Source organism: Tricharina praecox, assembly GCF_024521635.1.
Source record: "Tricharina praecox strain CBS 144465 chromosome Unknown BZA05scaffold_27, whole genome shotgun sequence".
NCBI lineage: Eukaryota > Fungi > Ascomycota > Pezizomycetes > Pezizales > Pyronemataceae > Tricharina > Tricharina praecox.
Genome location: NW_026250429.1, coordinates 128324 through 141296, shown reverse-complemented (window position 1 = coordinate 141296; position 12973 = coordinate 128324). Strand labels below are relative to the sequence as shown.

The window sequence follows — 12973 nt, the reverse complement described above, 5'->3', positions numbered from 1 at the left end:
CGTCCCACCGCTCTGTCCATCCAAACACACCAACCCCAGTAGGCTGTAGACTAACCACAAGTCCCATGCGCCCCACCATAGCAATCCTTCCTGGGCCCATACGCGCAGCACCCCCCGGTGGGATTACACTGAAACGCCCAATTACTCTGGTGCGTTCCCGGGTAGGCAGCTAGATCTCCAGACTCGTACACCGCATTCGAGCAGCCGCGGCAATACACGCCTGCTGGCGTCCCTTGGTAGCACTTGCAGCCTATGTATTTGCAGGTGCGCTTGGTGAGCCCGCCGGCGTCATCGCGCGCGAGGATGAGGTCGTCCGCGGCGGCGGCGTCGGCGTCGCGGCGCAGGAGTTGGCTGGCTTTGCCGCCGTGGGAGGAGGCGTGGATGAGTGTGAGATGGGGGAGGAGCGAGGCGATGAGGATGATGTGCTGCGGGCGGAGGTGCATGCTTGCTGCTTGCTGGTAGCGATGAAGGTGTTGGGCTGGATTCGTCAGTGCGGGTTCGTGAGCATGGCTAGTTGGGTTGGGTACTTTACCGTACTGGTGTTGGGTTGGAATCTGGATAGGAGCGGGGAAAGTGCAGAGATGTGGTAGAGTCGAGAGGGCGGGAGAGCTGGATCTTGCTGGCCTCGCGGAGGATACTCAATATTTATCCCCCCCTCCCACCCTTCCCTAAGGCATCATGAATGGGCCCTCTCCGTGCCTCATTCGCTGTGCATGCATCCGCGATGAAAAACTCCCCGCTCGCGATCACCCCCTTCCACTCTAGAGTCCAAAGTGCACACCCGTCTCCAGCAGAACACACGGCCGAAGCACCCCATGGTCCCATGTTGCTATCTTGAGAATCACTCGAGCACAAATACGAGGCCTATCGTCAGCGGCGGGCGCTATGCATAGAGGCCGAACCAGCTTCGCAGGATCACTCCCGTTGTATGTATTGTCCAATGACTCTGGGTCCCTGATGCAACAAAGACGAACTTGCGGCGAGATGCGTTTTTCACGACCTGGCCTTTCGAGTCCTTGGGGCTGAGAGTGGTCCAGGAAAACAATTCCAGGTATGTAGTCCACATACGGTGATACGACGCTCAGCCGTACGTACTGGTCGCAGACATCCGACTACGTGATGCTTGGAGCTAGTCCGGTCACGGATGGATGTTTTTCCAGTTGGAGTGTTCGTCACGCGCCCGGGCGCCCCGGGTGTGTAATCCATACTCTGCGGATCGCTATTCGGGCACGAATTAGAGCAGGGCAAAAGATAACATTGCCTGCTCTTCCGAGCTGATAGATACTCTATCCGCCGTGAGACCTGATGGAAAACCTACCATTGCCCGGTGGGTACCGGGCAGGTATACCTAGTAGAAATCAGTACATATCTTTGACACTCCACTCGCGCTGATTAGACACCATTTCTCCACGCAAAAGTTTAGATTTGCCGTACATAGGTAAGTAGAAACGTCATACCACCGTGTTGGCTTCTTCGGACTTCCTTCGGATCTGGCACTGATGCGCTGAATTGGTAACCCAGAAGCATTCGTATTTTCATCAGGCTTTTAGATCAGCATGTCTTAGCGAGAGGGAGGAGTTGGGCTGCTCATTTCTGGTTGTATGAGACCATTTTCGGTTTCCCACACATATGTCCGAGTGCACCTTAACTACGGCGTACATCAGCTCAGCCTTCAGCTCCTCAAGCTTCGAGGCGGAGACAAGATACGAGGGCTCAGGGTTCCAGTGAATGGGGGCAGCAACTTTGACGCGTTCCTGGTGTCGGTGGTCAGTGGGTCATAAACTTCTGCTACTGCGTATCACCGGTGTGTTCTGAGGCCGTAAAGTTGGTGTGCCATTTCGATGTTCTCCGGCCGCTGGCAGCTGTGCTGTCGGCAGGCTAGGATTCGATCGGCTTATCTTATCGCGTCTCTGCATCTCACCATGCCTCTTGGGATGGCAGAGTCCAGACAACACATAGCCAGGCTCGGCGGCGTGCGGCTCTTGTCGATAATTGCTGGCCACCACCACTTCTGCTCAGTTGGCCACTACCTACACTTGCTCTTGCCCACGGCTCCGTTCTACTCTTGCGAATGATCTTCGATTTCCAATTCTTGAACCGTTTGCAAGCATGATGCAATATACGATCGAGAGCATTCTGTTCCTTTACGTCCTTTACCGCCTTGTCCTCTGGTCATGTCCTTTTTGGTGGCCACGCGCCACTGAGAATGCAGCCATTCCGCAACCTACTGCAACTTCGCTACAACAAGCGATGAATTCCCGGCCCGACCGACCCGTCCGTGTAGACGATTCGAAGCGCATCGTTTCCGATTCACCGCCATCTTCAGCTAGGCCTCTCGAGTCTAGCACAGCGGCGCCAGTTGTGTCTTCGAAGGCTCCACGATTCGCCGCTTCGACGGGACGTACTCCAGAACTCGAGCGAGTAAATCGCGGGCCGAAAAGCTTTCGTATCAGCGGTGTGCCACTGGACTGGAGTGACGACCAGCTTCTCGATGGTCTGCGAACCCTCGATCCCTCACTTGAGGATCGAAAATATCGACTTTCACTTTACCCAGCTTGTTGCGGATCTACTCAGACGGCAATCCTCAACATCGATTCTTGCACCGACTACTTTCTGAACCTGCAGCCAAATCATTATGTGATAGTCAACGGAGTCCAAATTGCAATTGACGATCATTTCTACAACATGACGCCGCTGAATAAACCCGATGGTGATATCCTTGCCGAGTCCGTCTCCTATACTTGAGCATCAGATGAGAGAAATTGCTGAGACATGACCCTTTGCAGTGTTGTCGCGGTGACTGGTCTCGCTGGTCATGCATTCGGATCTTGGAGGAGCCGGGAGACCCGCAAGATGTGGCTTGCAGATTTCTTGCCTCACGACGTGACGGGTATCAGGATTATGACATACGGCTACGACAGCAGGCTTTTCAGACGGGAGAAAAGTCATTCGGGGCTACTTGACTATACGCGTGAATTCATCCAGCAGTTGGAGAATAGCAGGAGCTCGGCGAAGGTATGCATTCCTAGCTCGCGATCTGCCGAGTGATACTGAGATTCTCGGCACCCAGCATCGGCCTCTCATCTTTATTGGGCACAGCTTGGGAGGTATCTTGATCTTACAGGTAAGGAGCCTGACGACATAGGTGTCGAGTCTTGATCCGGCGGTTCACTAACAAGCGATGCGCGACAGACATTAATCAACTCTCACCGGAACTCCGATCACAAAGCGCTTCTAGATTCAACACATGGGATATTTTTCTTCGGAACGCCACACGATGGGCTGAAAGCTGGTGGCCTCGAGGAAATCTTGGAAGGAAAATCGGATGAAGATAGGCACAACTTGCTGAGGCTGTTGAAAGAGAACTCCGACTTTCTGAACAACCAAAAGGAGGATCTTCTGGGTTTTTGGAGAGTTTTCAAGCATAAAGTTGTCAGTTTCTATGAGACTTGCGAGACAGCGACAGTTGAGGGAGACGAAGTAGGTCAGCCCTGGTCTCCGCTGTTTGGTATGAGTGTTTACCGACTAATTGCTGCAGAGATCAGGAAGGATTTCTAGAAGTGGTCCGACGGAACAAATGGTATCAAAATCGTCTGCTCAATTGTTCCTGCCATCTGGATGCGAGACTCGGTTGCCGGTTCACAAAAATCATACGGATATGGTGAAGATTGCCTCTAAAACAGACACGACCTATCAGACAGTGGTCAAGCACCTGCAGGATTGGATCGGTATATTATCCTTTTATTTATTGACTCACAAACATCTATCCAGCGACTAATTCGGCCACAACTACCAATATAGCTACGGCATGCACACAAAAAATGATTCTGGCCAAGATTGACGCCATGGAACCCAAACTGTTCTTGCAACATTTATCGGCGGCTGATCAGGAGAAGCACAAAGATTCGATAGAACCTTTGGTACACCAGAAGCCAGAATACTATTGGATTTTTCGAGATACAGAATTTGAGCAGTGGAAATCGGCGGATTGTTCTCAGGTGCTTTGTTTGTCCGGACCACCACGATTCCACATGAGCAGGGTCTCGGCTCATCTTGTCGACGAATGGAAGCTGAAATCCAAGCTCCTGCTATACTTTTTTTGCGCTTCTGCTCCAGGGCCCGACCAAACCGCTGCTTATTTCACTAAAGCTCTCTTTCTTCAATTCCTGAAATCATTACCAGCACCACGTCAGACGATAGCCATTTCGGAGTTCTCTCGTGTTCTTCTTGACGGGGTTCTAGGTAGAAAAGGCTCCAACGAGGTGTCATCCGCATTCGCCAAGCAAGACTCCGCAGAAACCATCATAGAAAAGCTCCTGAACGTGGACTCTGATCCTCAGCTGGAAATAGCGGAAAACTACTGGAAAGCACTACAGAATGGTCTTCGTTTTTCGACTATTGGAAATGAACCGGTGGTCATCATTATCGACGGGCTAGACAAGTCGGATCAACGGCAAAGCACCAAATTCATTGAGGGAGTCATTTGTTTCATTGCGCGCCTCCAGGAGAGATTCCCGAGAGTGAAAGCCTTGCTTACGGGGCGAATCCCAGAGGGGCTGTCATCTGAGGTCGGTGTGGTTCGCATTGAGTATGATAAAGAAAGACAAGGTTTTTCCGTTCCTATCCAGTTATGAATAACGCGTCGATTACTATTGAGACTGACTGGTAATTACGGCTTACAGAATGTCTGAATCTTCTGAGCTTTCAGAACACACGCTACGACAAAATCTCCGAGGAGCATCGCGGATCTTTGAAATGGTTCCACAAGCACGACAAATACCAGGCATGGGAAGCGTCGGAAAAATCCTCCTTTCTTTATATTCAAGGAAAACCGGGCAGCGGAAAAAGCACTCTCACGAAATATTTCCGAAAAAAATTCAAGCCGGCTGCAGGCTCGGCTATCGTCGCCGACTTCTTTTACAGCAACAGGGATGGCGCTCTTCAGACCAGTCATTACAATATGATTCGATCGCTTCTCTTCGATGTCCTCACCGCGAGGGAGTCGTTTTTCTTCCACTTTCAACCTGAGTATCGGAAGTACAAGGAATCTCTGCGACACGGCCTTGTTTCGGAATGGCAATATGACTCTTTGAAGAGTATCGTTAAAAGATTTAGTGGTCATCCTGATGCGGAACGGCTTTATCTCATCATCGATGCCGTAGATGAATCCACTGAAGAAGACAGACGCGACATTCTAAACCTTCTGCTCGAACTCTGTTCCGATAGCAAACACTGCACTATCAAGGTGTTCATCGCCAGCAGGCCAATCGGTCTGCTCGAATCGAGAATCCCAGTTTCAGACATCATAAGGCTTCAAGACGAGAACAAGCCCGACATCGAGCAGTACGCTCTTTCTTGTCTGAAGGGTGCACCCCTCAGCTTCACCGGTGATATCCTTCGCGAATCTATCGATCACATTGTCACGTATGCTGAAGGGGTTTTCCTGTGGACACACCTCGTTATGGAAGAACTATCTGTATATGCCGAGACCGGTTACTCCAGCGAAGAAATCTTCGATGTTCTTAAATCTTTACCGAAGGAGTTGGAAGAACTATACGAGCTTATTCTGAGCCGGCTGCTCGAAGGCAAACCTCGTGATATTACAGTTGGGATACGGCTGTTCCAGTTCATTCTTTTTGCGGCCCGCTCTCCGACAAACGCCGAAGTTGCCCACGCCCTAGCTATACCAGAGTCCCCGGTCGTTAGCTATCTTGCTTCAGACGAACTATTCAAGCGCGCCCTGATCCAGGATGTCGACAAAAGAATCATACACTGTGGAGGAAACCTTCTGGAGATAAAGCATTCCAAGGGCGCCATTGGTAGGTGTTACTGCGCCCTCTCGAGTTTGCTGAGCTAATCTGATCTTTAGAAAGTGAACGCACAAGTGGTACCGTTCAAGTCATGCATCAAACCGTTCGGGAATATTTTCTGCGGCCAACCGGATATGCATATAGGACCAAATTTAAGATGGATGAGGACAACGCCCATCTTGCTATATCGGTGACCTGTATCCGATATTTAATCCTGTGTGTCGCAAGCACCAGTTTAAAGACCACTAGCGATACAACGGATTGGACGCCAGGTGAGTTCGACGAGTATGTCCAATACCTTCACGACAGACCGTTGCTCAGTTACGCCCTACAAAATCTCGCGCACCACATGAAATCCTGCCGCCGAAAAGTTTCGGATGTTGTCTCACAGCTCATTTGCGCGCTGACGAAACACCCGACTGGGTACTTATTGGAAGGATGGGCGAGGTCCGAGTCTCACCTGACAGACGTTCCGAACAAAAAGTTCAACATCAATGCCGGAAAAGAATTCAGGAACAGACTATTACACGCCGCTGTCATGAGGAAGTACCCTCGTGTATCAGAAGCTTTGTTGTTAGCAGGTGCACACATTGATTGTCGTGAGAACGAAAAAACCCCGTTGCTGGTTTCGGCCACCCAAGGGGATCATCCTACGTCAACTCTGCTTATCGCCCGGGGAGCGAGCAAGGACGTTAAAGACAGACTGGGGCGGGCGCCGACGCATCTAGCCGCCATGATAGGTGACGAACGCACGGTCAAATTATTGATCGAGAAGGGGGCCAACATGGAGGCAACTAACGCATACAGGCGGACGCCACTCCATCTGGCTGCACAGTACAGCAAAGAGGCCACATCGAGACTCCTCATCGAGAACGGGCCAACATGGAGGCAGTGGACGAAGACGGGTCGACGCCACTCCATCTGGCTGCACAGCGAGGCGACGAGGCCACATTGAGAATCCTCATCGAGAAGGGGGCCAACATGGGGGCAACTGCCAAAGACGGGCGGACGCCACTCCATCTGGCTGCACAGCGAGGCGACGAGGCCACATCGAGACTCCTCATCGAGAAGGGGGCCAACATGGAGGCAACTGCCAAAGACAGGCGGACGCCACTCCATCTGGCTGCACAGCGAGGCGACGAGGCCACATCGAGACTCCTCATCGAGAAGGGGGCCAACATGGAGGCAACTGCCAAAGACGGGCGGACGCCACTCCATCTGGCTGCAGAGCGAGGCGACGAGGCCATATCGAGACTCCTCATCGAGAAGGGGGCCAACATGGAGGCAACTGCCAAAGAAGGGCGGACGCCACTCCATCTGGCTGCACAGCGAGGCGACGAGGCCATATCGAGACTCCTCATCGAGAAGGGGGCCAACATGGAGGCAACTGCCAAAGAAGGGTGTACGCCACTCCATCTGGCTGCAGAGTACAGCAAAGAGGCCATATCGAGACTCCTCATCGAGAAGGGGGCCAACATGGAGGCAACTAACGCATACAGGCGGACGCCACTCCATCTGGCTGCACAGCGACGCGACGAGGCCACATCGAGACTCCTCATCGAGAAGGGGGCCAACATGGAGGCAACTAACGCATACGGGCGGACGCCACTCCATCTGGCTGCACAGCGAGGCGACGAGGCCACATCGAGACTCCTCATCGAGAAGGGGGCCAACATGGAGGCAGTGGACAAAGACGGGTCGACGCCACTCCATCTGGCTGCAGAGCGAGGCGACGAGGCCACATCGAGACCCCTCATCGAGAAGGGGGCCAACATGGAGGCAGTGGACGAAGACGGGTCGACGCCACTCCATCTGGCTGCACAGCGAGGCGACGAGGCCACATCGAGACTCCTCATCGAGAAGGGGGCCAACATGGAGGCAACTGCCAAAGACGGGCGGACGCCACTCCATCTGGCTGCACAGCGAGGCGACGAGGCCACATCGAGACTCCTCATCGAGAAGGGGGCCAACATGGAGGCAACTGCCAAAGAAGGGTGTACGCCACTCCATCTGGCTGCAGAGTACAGCAAAGAGGCCATATCGAGACTCCTCATCGAGAAGGGGGCCAACATGGAGGCAACTGCCATAGACGGGCGGACGCCACTCCATCTGGCTGCACAGCGAGGCGACGAGGCCACATCGAGACTCCTCATCGAGAAGGGGGCCAACATGGAGGCAACTGCCAAAGAAGGGTGTACACCACTCCATCTAGCTACAGAGTACAGCAAAGAGGCCACATCGAGACTCCTCATCGAGAAGGGGGCCAACATGGAGGCAACTAACGCATACGGGCGGACGCCACTCCATCTGGCTGCACAGCGACGCGACGAGGCCACAACGAGACTCCTCATCGAGAAGGGGGCCAACATGGAGGCAACTAACGCATACGGGCGGACGCCACTCCATCTGGCTGCACAGCGAGGCGACGAGGCCACATCGAGACTCCTCATCGAGAAGGGGGCCAACATGGAGGCAGTGGACAAAGACGGGTCGACGCCACTCCATCTGGCTGCAGAGCGAGGCGACGAGGCCACATCGAGACCCCTCATCGAGAAGGGGGCCAACATGGAGGCAGTGGACGAAGACGGGTCGACGCCACTCCATCTGGCTGCACAGCGAGGCGACGAGGCCACATCGAGACTCCTCATCGAGAAGGGGGCCAACATGGAGGCAACTGCCATAGACGGGCGGACGCCACTCCATCTGGCTGCACAGCGAGGCGACGAGGCCACATCGAGACTCCTCATCGAGAAGGGGGCCAACATGGAGGCAACTGCCAAAGAAGGGTGGACGCCGTTTGATCTCGCAGCTCAGTATGGCCACCATGCTATATGTAGTCTCTTCCGGGGCTGTGAATAGGGCGTCCAGTCCTCATTTGGGGTTGCCGACGACGAGACGGAGTTGGTCGGTTTGAGGAGAAGAAGGACTACCAGCTTTCGAGCCGGCGAAATGAAGACGGGTATCCTACAGGGGCTGATATGGAATGGGACACTGGGACATTGCAGGCGGCTGGATTTCAGTGTTGTTGTGTGGCTTTGTGAATTTGGTGGATTTGTCGGCGTGTGGCTTTGTGGCTTTGTAGCTGTTTGGCTGTGTGGCTGTCTGCGTTGCATGATTGTGTATAAGACGAAGATAACTGTGATCGGACATTACGGATTTCTGTGACAATATCAAACAGGACTACTACTATGGTCCTTTGGGTAACCTGCCCGGGACTGCCCTGCCTTATAGTCCCCCATCGGACTGATATCCGTCCGGACGATTCTCCTCCCTGGACTCCGGTCGGCGTGTAGCGGAAACGAGAATGGAGTCAACCAAAAAGGCAAGCCGACGCCGCTTCGTAGACCAGCTCGGAATGGCCAAGAGGTCATGTTGAGAATCTTCACCGAGAAGATAGCTACCTTACAGGCAGCTGATACAAACTAGGTAGGTAGTGGGCCGCCGTACGTCCATGCTAGTGCGTAGGTTATGAATGAAGTCTGTCGCTCGGTCTCTACATCCGTCTATTGCCACTGATTTCGTTGGAGCACTCTTTCATCGAATCATCGGGTCATTGCCGATGGGTGACGGAACAGCAAAAAAGTAGCCATCACCGACTTCCTTTGTGTGCTACTCGACGGGGTTCTCAAAGGTATAATCGTCGACGAAGGATCCTTGAAGTTCGATGAGGGAGACTCCCCAATGGGAACCATCGGGAAGCTATTATATGCGTCGGTCTAGTGCTTGCCGCGTCCGCTGAACGATAATACAGGCGAAGGTCCCACGCGGATGCCGAGTCGACTGCAGGAAGTAGAGACATGTCATTGGAAAGCCCTGGAGGTTTCTTCGATGTTTTATCTACTGCAGACAAATAAACATTAATTATCATCGATAGACTAAATCCAGATGGAAGGTTCAGCGAAAACATAAATTTCGCAGAAGAGGTTTCTCGCTTGATTATACACTTGCAGGAGAATTCGCGAGCATCCAAAATTTGCCATACCGAGCATACCGAGATACGGTTCAGAATGGAAATCTCCTATGATACTATAAACTCCCGGCCAAAATAAAATATGATAGGCGCGGTGTTGGCTGCGGCCTGGCGGGCAGTGGTTGCGGGTGACCCGCTTGGACATGCGATAAGCGTGATAGTATAGATGATCCGAACCATGGACTATGAAGGACCAAAGTCTCCCGCCATCCCGCCGTCGCGTGCTTCTTGACGGTCTTCGTCAAAACCTTCGGCTCTTCGCATATCTCTTCGCATGGTTTTTAAAGTCCGCAGCCGAAGCCCGCATTCTGGGAACTCACTTCGCCCTCTCCCGTGCAATTACCAAGCGAGTATCGCAAAAAAAATACCCCTGCTGGTGCTCCACACGCCCAGCCGCTAGATTACCCCACGTTTTCCTTCGCTCCATCGGTCATCATGATGAACGAGGGAAGGATCACAACTCCACGCACCTACATACGCACGCCTCGCCATACACACCACGACTCTGGCAATTGCCCTTCCTCTTATCATACGTGCTTTGCTTAGCTCAGCTCGAAGATAGCATCATCATCGACGACCGTAGCTCAGGCTCTGCGACTGAACTTTCGCCCCCCCGGCCACCCCATCACCATTACCCTCTCCCCGCCTATAACGACGACGACTCGCACAACTGCCGTCCGGTTTCTTCGCGCGATCTCCGCCATTTCTTGAGCCCGCACGTCCCCCTTGCACGCGACCAGCGATGCAGGCCTCCAACCCCCCAACCGCGTCCTCGTCCTCGCCTTCGCCCACGCCGTCCAAACCCGCGCGCTTCGCCAAGTCCGGGCGCGACAAGCTCTCGGATGCGTCCCGGCCGACTAAGCGGCGTTGCGTGAGTAGCGCATGCATCGCGTGTCGAAAACGGAAATCGAAGTGTGACGGGAATACGCCTTCGTGTGCCGCGTGCGCTTCCGTCTACCACACCGAATGTGTCTACGACCTTAACTCCGATCATCGAAGGAAGGGCGTGTATAAGAAGGATATTGACAGCTTGAAGACGCAGAATGGTACCCTACAGACCCTGATTGAGGCTGTCTTAAATGTTCGTGGTTCCCTTCTTCGATCTTCCCGAGATGGCGTGTGCCGCCGCTTCAGTGCAGCTGACTTGGAATAGTACCCGGATGAGAGGGTTTATGATCTGGTGAAGGAGATACGGTCGTGCGATTCTCTCGAGGAACTGGCAGAGCGGATCGCCGAGGAGCAGAAGCAGCTGTCGGAAAACTGGGCAGCAACCAGTCCGAAGGGGATCGTCGACGGGGATTCGCCGGAGAGCCAGGGAAGTATCTGGGAAGGGGATGGAGACGGCATACCGTCATCTCTTGAGGCAGAGTTAAGTGGGAAGATGGGATCGCTTCGTCTGGAGGAGGGTCAGGTGCGGTTTATCGGCGCGACTTCGAATTTGATGCTGCTGCCATCCAGCCAAAGTACCGAAGACGAAGAGGAGGCCGGGAATCCAGCGTTGCAGAGTCAGCGGCAAGACATTCCCATTCTTTCGTGGACGACGGTGACGCAGGATAAGGACTTGATATTGCATCTGATCGTGAGCCTTCCATTGTGCGACATTTATTGGCCTCTGCTCACCTTGGACAGACGCTTTACTTTACCTACCACTACCCTTTCTTCACCACGCTCTCGAAGGACCTTTTCTACAAGGAGTTCTTCCGCGGCAAACAACCCTTTGACCCCCGTCGTATCGTCTACTGCACCTCGTTACTTGTCAACATCATGCTCGCTCTTGGGTGCCATTTCACGACATGGCCATCGGCACGCGCAAATCCGAACGACTCGGCTACAGCCGGCGACCATTTCTTCAAGGAGGCGAAGAGAATCATCTTCGAGAACGATGAGCATGAGAACCCACGGCTGACCACTGTACAAGCGCTCGCCCTGATGTCGGTGCGCGAGGCAGGATGCGGCAGAGAAGCGAAGGGTTGGGTCTATTCTGGCATGAGTTTCAGAATGGCGATGGATCTTGGTCTTCATTTAGATCCGGTTTCGTTGAAAGAAACCGATTCTATGAGTGATGAAGAAACGGATGCCAGGAGGATCACATTTTGGGGCTGCTTTCTCTTTGACAAGTATTCTGCTCCGCGTCCATATCCATCATCCGTCACTGACCGAGAAAAAGATGTTGGAGCAACTACATGGGTCGCATGCCACAGTTGCCATCAGCGATGGTGACAGTTCCCAAGCCTGATGTCTTCCCATCGGAAGATTCGGACAACTGGGTGCCGTACACAGACGAAGGCATCATCGACAACGCGCAACCGTCGAGAATCCGTGCCATCTCGTTGCAGATCTCCCACCTCTGTGAGATTTCGAACGATATACTTCTGTGCTTCTACAACCCCACTCCGTCCTCCGCATCCCCCATGGCCAAATCTCTGACCAAATCATCCATCTCTGCCGAATTCAAGAAACTTGGCGAGCTATTTTCCCGTCTCGAAGATTGGCGCAAGAAGCTTCCGGTAGAGCTCGAGGCTCGCGGTGGAAGCCTACCAAGCGCACTACTAATGCACATGTTCCATCAAACCCTCTACATCCACCTGTTCCGACCGTTTCTCAAGTTCTCCTCCCAGAGCTCATCCACACCGCTCTCCCACCTTGATCCTCGAAAAGCGTGTCTCCACGCGGCGACGAACATTTCCAAGTACCTACGCTTCTACAAACACCGCTACAAGCTGAAGCAGATCTGCAACGTAGCTGGCTATTTTATCCATTCCGCGTGCACCATTCATCTCCTCAACCTACCACAAAAGACCGCGGCAAGGGACATAATCCAAGGCCTCCACGGCCTCGAGGAAATGGGCGAATGCTGGCTCGTCGCCCGCCGATCACTAGTGATAATCGATATCCTCGTCCGCCGCTGGCGCCTCGAGGTGCCCGAGGAAGCAGCGGTGATCCTCGCCCGCGCTCGCACAGAAGCCAAACAATGGGGCCTCCAGGAAAAGAGTACGACGTCGCCAGCTAGCTCCCCCGCATACTCGGACGTCTCGACTTCGCCGCGCTCGGACATTGTCATCCCGGAGTTCTCGCCGATCTCTGCCGCAACGCAGCAGCGCGTGCCGATGCTACCGTATACAACCTACCCTCCAAACATGGGGAGTATCTATGCCGCTGCGAGTCCTCAGGGCGCGGTCGCCCACGTCGCCAC

At 53.7% G+C, this 12973-nt stretch overlaps 4 protein-coding genes across 4 annotated transcripts; 3 read left to right on the top strand and 1 right to left on the bottom strand.

Moving 5' to 3' along the window:
• Nucleotides 1-50: 50 nt before the first annotated feature.
• Nucleotides 51-648, bottom strand: BZA05DRAFT_459112 (uncharacterized protein; the record flags this gene model as incomplete). Its single annotated transcript, XM_051487628.1, has 1 exon — nt 51-648. Exon 1 carries the CDS (start codon nt 441-443, stop codon nt 51-53), a length of 393 nt encoding a protein of 130 aa, XP_051336303.1. The 5' UTR covers nt 444-648.
• A 1461-nt stretch (nt 649-2109) lies between these two features.
• BZA05DRAFT_427020 (uncharacterized protein) lies at nt 2110-6274 on the top strand (the record flags this gene model as incomplete). The annotated part of the gene is made up of 7 exons (XM_051486041.1): nt 2110-2171; nt 2555-2637; nt 4369-4608; nt 4683-5701; nt 5735-5823; nt 5886-6180; nt 6248-6274. 7 exons carry the CDS (start codon nt 2110-2112, stop codon nt 6272-6274), a joined length of 1815 nt encoding a protein of 604 aa, XP_051336302.1.
• Nucleotides 6275-8367: 2093 nt separating this feature from the next.
• On the top strand, nt 8368-8962 carry BZA05DRAFT_408142 (ankyrin repeat protein; the record flags this gene model as incomplete). The annotated part of the gene is made up of 1 exon (XM_051484682.1): nt 8368-8962. A coding segment is annotated over exon 1 (290 nt), but the record flags the coding sequence as incomplete, so codon positions are not given.
• Nucleotides 8963-10606: 1644 nt separating this feature from the next.
• Nucleotides 10607-12761, top strand: BZA05DRAFT_321119 (fungal-specific transcription factor domain-containing protein; the record flags this gene model as incomplete). The annotated part of the gene is made up of 4 exons (XM_051480445.1): nt 10607-10861; nt 10934-11359; nt 11410-11897; nt 11948-12761. Coding segments are annotated over 4 exons (1983 nt in total), but the record flags the coding sequence as incomplete, so codon positions are not given.
• Between the last annotated feature and the right edge of the window lie 212 nt (nt 12762-12973).